The 10,197-nt window shown below is 30.1% G+C and overlaps 1 protein-coding gene across 1 annotated transcript; it reads left to right on the top strand.

Moving 5' to 3' along the window:
- The first annotated feature begins 1,004 nt into the window (after positions 1–1,004).
- Positions 1,005–6,955, top strand: LOC129318639 (uncharacterized membrane protein At3g27390). Its single transcript, XM_054963522.1, is given in 12 exon segments — positions 1,005–1,132; positions 1,542–1,650; positions 1,813–2,005; positions 3,169–3,305; positions 3,401–3,576; positions 3,579–3,688; positions 4,299–4,405; positions 4,493–4,733; positions 5,194–5,389; positions 5,467–5,508; positions 5,511–5,706; positions 6,531–6,955. Coding segments are annotated over 12 exon segments (1,848 nt in total). The 5' UTR covers positions 1,005–1,038; the 3' UTR covers positions 6,778–6,955.
- Positions 6,956–10,197: the final 3,242 nt, after the last annotated feature.

Genomic DNA, 10,197 nt, shown 5'->3' on the forward strand with positions numbered 1-10,197 from the left:
TAGCATCTTCATTATGTATTGTATATTCCATTGAGTATTTATTTTTATAGGCTAAAATGCACACATTCCATTTATAATATACCAGTAACATTTTTTTTATTAGAATAAATATTGAAAACTTCATTCAAATGAAAAAATAACAGCTACAAATAAATAATAGTATGAAGAAAATAAACAAAGTAGATAACAAAATTTATATGATTTTTATCCATGGCAGCATTTAGATTTTTTTATTTGTTTAATATAAAAGACTATTTTAATTTATAAATAATAATAAAATTATTATTTTTCTCTTAACTTGTATTACTTGTGAACAATGAGAACATTGTCTCTCAATTTTAAAAATGAGAGCATCATCATGCGCGTTAAAAATAAATTACAATTTTATCCCTTCATAAATTGTGTTAAAAATAATTAAAATATTTTTTTCATATCATATGCCATGTGTATTGCATTAATATGATATGGTAATAACTATGTTAATAAAATAACAGTTAATTAATAGTAGAGGATTTTGAAAAACAAAATTAAAGGTTAGGAAATTAATTTTAAATGTTGAAAAATGATAAAGTCATATACAAATGCCTTAAAATTTAGAAAAGTTTCATACATTTTAACTTTTTTTTATCAAAACTATGAAGTTAGTAATCACTCGTATGTGTATAATCATCGTTGTATTAAATGTTCCTGGAGCATATCACAAGAGAGTTAGTATGAGTTAATTTTAATATATTAATATATGATATTTTTCAAAAGTAAGTTAAAAAAAAAAAAAAAACACGTCATTGCCATTGCCACAGGACTCCCATGCAATGGGTTAAAGTTAAGTTTATGCGTCTCGGGTCAAATCGCTTATGTTACGCCACGAGTCTCAATTGACCCCACCATCACCAGCATGTGGCGATCTTTAAATCCTGCCACGTGTATCTCACTATTTCATGCAAACGCTTTTCACTCTAAAACTGTGAAGCAATAACTTCAAGGAAACACAACGGATCAACAAAGAACCCATTAACTTTATCTCAAGACGTATCAGTCATGGAGATTCTTATGGGTTTCATGGCCAAGTTGTGGAGCTTTATCTCTTTTCTCCCATTCTTCTTCTTGCTTTTGATCCTGGGCGTTCTCAAAGGTGCACACATTCTCAATTCCCAATTTCATTTTCCGTTTTGTTCTTCGGTTTTCTATGTTACCTTCTGTAGGATTAATCCTTTGTTTCTTAGTCATATTATCGTAGGAACTTTGCCATAATTGCTTAGGTAGATGATTGAATTTATAAGAATCGCAATTTAATTGTGAAAGGTTACTTCGTAAACTCTGGACTCGAGTGAAAAAGAAAAGGTTAAGTCTCAGTTGCTGTTAAAAAGCAGGACGCAATGTGATTTTGATGTTAAAACTAGATAGCATATCTTTTCGGTTCCATAAATTGACTGAAATTTAATACTTCCATTAAAATCTAGTAAGCTCTAATTCATGTGTGTCGCAAGTTTCTGATGATAACGGAATAACCCTTTTTTCTCCCTGTCTTTGTTATTTGACAGCGACAATCATATGCCCATTTGCCGTAACCATCATTTTGATTGGCAATTCAGCTGTCATCATTGGACTTTGGATAGCACATGTTGTTTGGACTTACTATTGTGTGGCCAGGTTGCATTAATTTCACCTGGAAATGGATGTGAAGAATTTCTTTCACTCTTTCTATCTTTCTTTAATTTTTGGTAATAGATTTTAGTGTTTAAATTGCGTGAAATTTACCCTCCTTTCTGTCACATATAATTACCCTTTTGCTAATTTTTCCTCTTGAATCAGAACTAAAAGGTTTGGGTTGGTTTTGAAGACTCTGGGGCTGTTATGTTTGCCAGTTCCCTTGTTTCTCCGGCCAATAGTTGGTATTGTTGGAAGCCTTTTAGGTGGAATAGGATATGGGTTCTTCTCTCCCCTTCTGGCAACTTTTGAGGCTGTTGGAAACGATGTCATTGGGGAATTTTATCATTGCTTAATGGTGAGTGTCAATTTCGACTCATATTTGTCTATTCTACTTTAGTGCAAATTATGAAGGAAGTATGGAACTCTGTCTATGTTATATAGTTGGTCCCAAGCTTGGGAAAAGGAGAAGGGTTGTGTTAAGCTCTTAATAATTGACGTAAAACTTTGTTGAATCTCACATGGATATACATACCAACCCCAATTGGGATAAGGCTTGTTGCTGTTTTGTATGAAGGAAGTATGGATTTGGATACAATACGTGATCGATTTGGATCCTCTCTATATCCTCTCTCAACTCTTCATATTCAATCTTATTCATTCATTTAATTATTGTTTTAGTTTAATGGTGCGAGATTGCTAGTTATGGCATTAAAATAAATAGGTTATATTCACTATCATCACTTAAATGCTTTTGAAAATATGATCACAATGCTTATTAACGATAGCCATTGAATGAATACTATATTTATTTTAATGTTATAACTAATAATCTCACACCACTAAACCAAAACAATAATAATAATAATAATTAAATGAATGGATGAGATTGAGTATAAAGAAATGTATTGAGAGGATCCAGAACATGACACTCCCTAACATGGCCAAATTGGAAATGTCCATATGTAATTTAATGCATCTCGTCAATCCTAATATGAGTGCCTAACATGTGTTAGACACGAACACATCTGCATTTCATAGATAGTTATGCTTTTGAAAAGTTTTGCTTAGTATTCAATTTATCCGTTTATATTTTGTACATCTTATCCTTTCTCTTGGTAAGACTAATGATTGTAAACTTCACTTATAAGTTTATTGGGTTTACTGGGGTTTTTATGAAACGAAATTTTAGTTCCTTTTTAAGTTAATAGTGAAACAATTGGTGTATGTGTATCCTTCTTTGTGTAATTAAATGGAAACAAAAGTCTGTGAGGGCACCAACGGCATGCCTGGATTGCAAAAGGGTAAATAGGGGCTGAACTATAACAAGGTGACTACTTCCTAGGAATTTAGGTCTCTAGAGGACTGTATCCTCCGTGTTCGTGGATGCCAATAGTAGGATATTTTATATAAGTAAGCAATACAATTCTGGGTTTATCAGTCAATCTATATAGTGGCTTTTGATCTTGTTGACTTATATGGAGTGCAGAAAACTTAAATGAGTCTTACCATTGAAAACAGGATGGCTGTTGGTCCACGATTGAAAGAAGCTGCATGGTAGTTCAGGACTTCACGGATTGTTGTTTCCATTCCTATTTCTCGTACATGGATGAACTGAGAGAGAACTTACCTCCTGATGAAAAGCCATTCGATGTGAAGTGAGTTGATTATTTTCATTTCTGATTACTTGTTTAAAAATCAAGCATCAAATTTTTTGGTGAATGGTTAGACACTTGCCCTGTTTTCATTCTAGATTGTCATTATTACCAAGTTGCTTGTTGGTGATCATGGTTGGGATGCCATTCGATATGATCTTAATCACGTCTATTGCTATATGGAAAAGCCCTTACATGCTGTTCAGAGGATGGAAGAGGCTATTGGAAGATCTGATTGGAAGGGAGGGACCTTTCTTGGAAACCATGTGTGTCCCATTGCTGGCCTTGCCATCATCCTCTGGCCTTTAGCTGTTGTAGGGGCTGTATTAGCAGCCAGCATATCCAGCTTATTTCTCAGCCTTTACAGTGGAGCTGTAGTACATCAGGTCTGTCAAAATACGATGATGGTTTTACTAGACACCTTAAATTCTATTCATATAATGCTAGTATGTTGTTATCCAAGTGATTAATTTGTTGCTCTCTATATTTTCTCTCACTTCATAATGTGGTCGTTGTAGTTTGGAAGTTTGCAATTGAGTAAAGAATTTTACTTCAGTTCCTATCATTAAACTTTCGTTTGTCATTAAATTTTTTTGGCGTGGCCAATCATATGCCATCTTTGCAATCTAAAATATTCACGGTTCATGATTCATGCTAGCTAAAGGGATAAAAGTAGATGATGTAGTTTTTTTTTTTTCTTTTTTTTTTTAACCACTCGTTTGAAAATCTTTTATATCTAGACAGTCAAAATGATACATGATCGGCCACGTGCAGAATCTAATGTTATAGTTACCAGGGTTTAATGCAGGGGCTGAGCACTAAAAATTTTTTGACCTATAAGGACCTCATTATTATTATTATTATTTAAGTCCTTAAGGGCTAAATTTAAAATTAAGTGAAATACTTTAATCTTAATTAAACTGATTCTTTTTACCATTCTTAGTAAGATTTGAAAGATTTTGAAGTTTTTTTTTTTTTTTGGCTTTTTATTTCTAGGAAGACTCAATGAAGATGGGATTTGCCTACATTGTCTCAGTGGTTTCCCTCTTTGATGAATATGTAAATGATTTACTATACTTGAGAGAGGGATCCTGCCTTCCCAGGTGTTTTCTAATTCTCCCTTTGATGTGACATTTAGTTCTTGTCGGAGATAAGAATCACTGACTATGATATATTATTGTGACAAACAGGCCAAAATACCGTAGAAAAATGACAACAACACATGCCCATGAATGGAAAAACTTTGGAGAAAATGATGGCAATGATGCGAAATGCAAGAGAGAAGTGAAGCCTATTCATGAATGGAAAAACCTTGGACGCAATGATAGTGATGATATGAAATACAGGAGAGAAGGCTCATGGAATTCAAGATTTATCCCACAACAAACCAGAACTTTGAAGGGGAAATTTCAGCTATACAGACCTGTACAGGTGGCAAAATGTCTATGCTGAAAAGCAATTTTTATTGTTCCTGTTTGAGTTATCCATTTCTTGATTGAAAACAAATATTGCCTAAAACTCGACATCCAATTCAACCATCATTTAAAGATAAATTAGATCACTGACAAAGAAGCTAGTTTTTGTGGCAATATACATGTCTGTAGTACTCTAGGCTCACTGTTACACAGAGTATAAAAAATGGCCTGGTGTATAGATTACTAAGTAAAGCAATTTATGAGGCTGTCTCTGATATAGTGTGGAAATCCTGGTAAGCTCACTTAGTTGAACCATTGAATTAGTGTCTTGATTAGTTTAATAAAATGACTTGTTTATGATCGGTTTGATCACTGTTCAACTATAGTTTTGATCATTAATTCTTAAACCGGTGTCTTGACCAGTTTAATAATTAGTCTAGTTTTTAATACCTTTCTGTCTTCAAAATCTTTAGCAGGTATGGGACTGGTTGTTCAAGTCATGTGAGGTGAATGGCAGAATACTCCTTCATGATGGTTTGATAAGTGCCGAGGACATTGAGGAATGTCTAATGAAAGGCAATTGTAAGACATTAAGCATCAAGTTACCAGCTTGGACCTTGCTTCAATGTCTGCTAACTTCTGCAAAGTCCAATTCAGATGGATTGGTGATCAGTACTTTTCTTACTCAATCCTCTGTTCTTGGAAGTTATGTTGATTTTCATGCCTTTCACATGTGCATTTCTTTGCAGCTGATGATGCTGAGCTGACTAGGATGAACGAACCTCGGGATAAAGTTTTGAGTGGTTTTATTGGCCCTTGTTGATCATGAAAGAGCAATTAAAGAATCTTGAGCTGAAAGAAACAGAAGAAATTTGCCTCAAAGAGTTAGTTATAAGATGCAAAAATGAGATACCTGAGGAATGGGATGGTGCTGAATTCCCATCAAATAGCAATATCAGGAGAGCACAGTTGCAAGCTCTAATACGAAGGTATAGTTGTTGATATGAAATACTCCCTGCTTCTGAATATAGGAGAAAACTATCACGTGGTATTTTGTTTTTTTTAATAAGCAAAATTACAAATTTCAATAAACATTTATTATAATTTTTCTAAATTACCCATCATAAAATCATAGTTTTCATTCACAAGACAAAACATTAATGGAGTTTGATTAAGAACAAGGATATTTTAGTCTTTTTATTAGATATAATTATTACACTTAATCAATTTTCTTAAACTGTATGAGTTGGTTATTTTCTATTGGTTATTTTCTATATATAATTATTATAGTTAACTAACTTTTTTAAATTGTATGAGTTGGTTATTTTCTTTTATATTTAGAAATGGAAGGAGGAGTGCACAAATCCTAATCACTGCCAATCCTAAACTGTTACTCTTTAGGATTTAAACCCTCATGTTCATTTCCTCATTAAACTTGTCTACCAAGACACTACCTCCTGAGATTTTTAGTCATGAGTAAGTTTTGGACGAATGCTGATGTGCTATGTGACAAACGATAATCTGCTGTGCCATGTCCAAATGATCAGAAGGCTTTAATTCCTGAAGGGTGACACTTGATTTTGATAGAAAGTATTTGCAACTTGATCAAAAGTTGCTTGAAGTACCTTTTATTTATTTATTTTTGGGTACACTGCTTGAAGTACCTTTTAATGGTGGGTTCTGATGATTTTCTATATCTCACAAGAGATTCCCCCAAGCGAATATAAATAAACCAACTAGTGAGTCCTTACCAGGAATGAATCACATCGTTTATAATTTGATTATTGCTTCTCCCCTCTTCTTCTCCTATCAGGTTACAGGGAATTGTAGTTTCCATGTCCCGGATACCGACATTCCGACGGCGATTTAGGAATCTGGTCAAGGTTTTGTATATTGAAGCACTACAGGCCAGAGCCTCAGGTAGTCATACTGGGGCGAATTTAATCACCAAATATATTGAAGAAGGCTCAATTCAAAGTACAGATGTGGATGTTGATAAATCTTCAAGCAATGTGAATCACACAGCATATCAAGGTGAAAATATGGTATGTCCTGCTTGAGAGCAGAACTTTTCTCCTGTATATTTGTACAAGATTGTAATCCTTTTCTTTCCTTGTAGTTTCCCTTATTGTCTTAGCTTTCTTGGAGAATTGACGCTGTGTAAAATGCAGACACATTATTGATTATATATAATATATATATCGGTGTTTTAAAATCCGGATTGGTCTGGTTGGATTGGAGGCCGGATGGTATAATGGTTCAGTATTTTTTTATTTTTTTATTTTTTTATTTTTTTATTTTTTGTGTTGGGGGGGGGGGGGGAACGTTCAAAAAGTTGAACCGTGTAAAGAACCGGAAGCCGTTGTTAGACTGGGTTGAGCTGACCGATTAGATTGGTCTAATGCTTTTTTTTTTTTTAAAATTAAAAATGAAAAATAAATCTAAATTCCAAAATTAAATGACAACGTTGAGCGAGTAAAGCCTTAATAAAAAATTGTAAATCCTCAATCCATGGTTTTTTTTTCCAAAATAATTTGCATGGTAGATGCTAATCTGTTTTTAAACAATTTTATATTTATATTGTTATATATGTATTTCATTTTATTTTTATTTAATTATTACATTAGGGGTTTGGTCGTGGATTTAATCAATTAAATCATGAGAATCAAGAGTTATTAGCTTTTCTTGTTTACAGTCTGATTTGGCTTTTAAAATACTTATATATTTAATTTGGGGAATTTATTTAACTTGGTGGTGCATTCTAAATTTTGTGCTCTTTATGATGAAATTTTGGGTATAAGGTCTTTTGCTATTTGTGACTTTTGTGAAATGTGGTGTCATGAACTATGATGTTGATTTTTGAAATCCAGGGTCAGTTCGACAATTAGAATTGGGTGGCAGTGAACCCTTTGTAATGGCCTCATGAGGTCGATTGTATCTAATATTGAAGCAAATCGAAAGTCGAGTTGCTATCCATTTTCATATTTTGCATGTTTGTTTTCCCTTTCTCTGTAGAAATGTGGCTCCCCCCCCCCCCCCCCCCGTCTTGAAGATTCATTCTTGACTTTAACATAGTCGCCACATTGTGTCACACTGCGTTGAGAAGAAGGTTAGAATGTGAAGTTGGACTGTGAAACGACGGAAGGTGTTCAACTTACAGAGCTTGATGAATTTGATAAGGAGAGCATAACAATAGTTCGATGGCTATAAATCTTGGGCCTTGTCCAATTTGCTAGCATGGGCTTAGTTCATTTGAGCCCATTAAAAAATATTTGCACGGGTAAGAGAAGGCGACAGTAAAATTTAATAAAAATTATACATTAAATTTCAATTTTAAAAGATTACTGAATATTTATTCAAATTTAACGGTAAAGTAAAATTATTTTAACTTTAATTATTTCGGCTTCAAAATATACATTTTAAAAATTTAGGGTTTAGATTGCCTTTAAATCTATAATTTAGGGTTCAAATCACAAATTAACCCCATTAAAAAATAAATTTAAAGTAAAATATATTACTTTTCCATTTATTTTATCTTAATTATAAATGTTTTTTATTTTTAAAATTTATATGAATTCTTCTTAAAATCAATAGTTAAGAGTTATAAAATTTAAATATGCCTTCTATATTTAAGTTCTTATTTTCATTCATTCAATCATTAGTTGATAGTTAAGTCACATATATAGGACTAAAATATTATTATTAATACATTCTTTTAAATTTTTATTCATATTTTAAATTTATTAGTCATACAAAATAATTTATTTAGTATTTTTAAAAAAATTAAATACATACTCCATCTTTTTAAAAATGCAATGCATTTTTAGTTGAATTTTACCCCCAATAAAATAGTTACTTATTTTTAAAATAACATCATATTTTTATATTTACTATTTAATTAGATATTTTACTCTAAAATAAATATAAAATAATTTATTTATTAGGAAAAATTTTAAAAAAATGATTACACTAAAAATATTTTATATTTTTTAACTTCCAACTCTTAGGAAATTACCTTAAAAATTGTCTTACATATTTTAACTAAGGAAGTAAGTTTATTAAAATAATATTTTAAACATGTTCGTGTAGAAAAAAAACTTAATGGAATAAGAGAGAAATTAATCAATATAATTTATATTTTATGTTTATTTAAGTTTTATAATTTTGATAAAATAATTTTAAATTATTGAAATAATTAATTTTTAAATTTTTTTCCAAAAATTGTTTGAAATTCCTTAAATTAAGAAGCAAGAAAACAGACAAATAGATTATAGGAGTAAATTAATAATTTAAATTTTGTCAACATAAATACAAATAATAAATCAAATATTTTAGAATATTTAACATAATATTCCTAACCATATTGAAAATAAGACTAAAGTATAAGTTTTTAAAATGAAGAAGAAGTCTTTATAATTCTAACAAAACAAAAGAAATTCTAGTGTATTTTACTTTATAATATATTAATTTGTGAAAATTAAAATCTAAAAAATATTTTATTTTAAAATTTATTTTTTCCATATATATTAAAAATATAAATCATAATTTATTTTATTTTAGAATGTACTATCCCGTATAAGTTAAAATTTAATGAATAAATTCTTCTTTTTTCTCTAAACTATCCCCATAGCTAGTAAGTATGAGATTAAAATTTTAATAGGATAATATTCATAAGAAACAACTTCTATTTTGCAATGAGTTATTTTTATACATAATAAAAAATATAATTATTTTTTAACATTTATTGCCTACTACAATTTGAAACATAATCTAGCTTTTTTTTTTTTAAAAAAAAAATGTGTTGCCCTATATAATACCTTAAGGAAAATAAAACATATACTATAATGGCATCTTATCTAAAATTCTAATATTTACAAATGAAAATTTGCATATTAGTTTTAATCTCACATAAATAAATTTTATTAACTAAATCACAGATCCCACTCACATTTATAAATATAGATTCCATTTGCATTTTTTAATGACAAGTTTCATGCACTTTTTTATACCACGTAATTTCAATTGTTTAAAAATTAAGTTTATTAAAATTTTACATTCTTTTCATTTTTCTTAGAACCTTATTTCATATTGAATTTGGAATATCTAAATATAAAAAAAAAATTTATGATCAAATCTGACTCTTGACACCTTTAATTTTTGGATTTATTTAAGTTAGTTTAATTGAACTATCCCAAATTATTAAAAATTATTTTTATTTTATTTTTTCTTTATTAGTAAAAATCATATATCCACCTCTAATTTTTAATATGAATCTTATATGATCTTTTAAAATATAAAAATTCTATTATGTTTTGCATTTTATCTAAAATTTTAACATTTTCAAATGAAAATTTATATGGAAAAGTTTTTTTATCCAATGTATTTAATTAATAAATTTTATTAATTAAATTATAGCTCCCACTCACATTTATAAATGTAAACCCCTTCCTTTGCATATTTTTTTGGCTAATTTATATATT

Source organism: Prosopis cineraria, unplaced genomic scaffold, assembly GCF_029017545.1.
Source record: "Prosopis cineraria cultivar Desert tree isolate PC_DT_omini unplaced genomic scaffold, ASM2901754v1 PC8, whole genome shotgun sequence".
Classification (NCBI taxonomy): Eukaryota; Viridiplantae; Streptophyta; class Magnoliopsida; order Fabales; family Fabaceae; genus Prosopis; species Prosopis cineraria.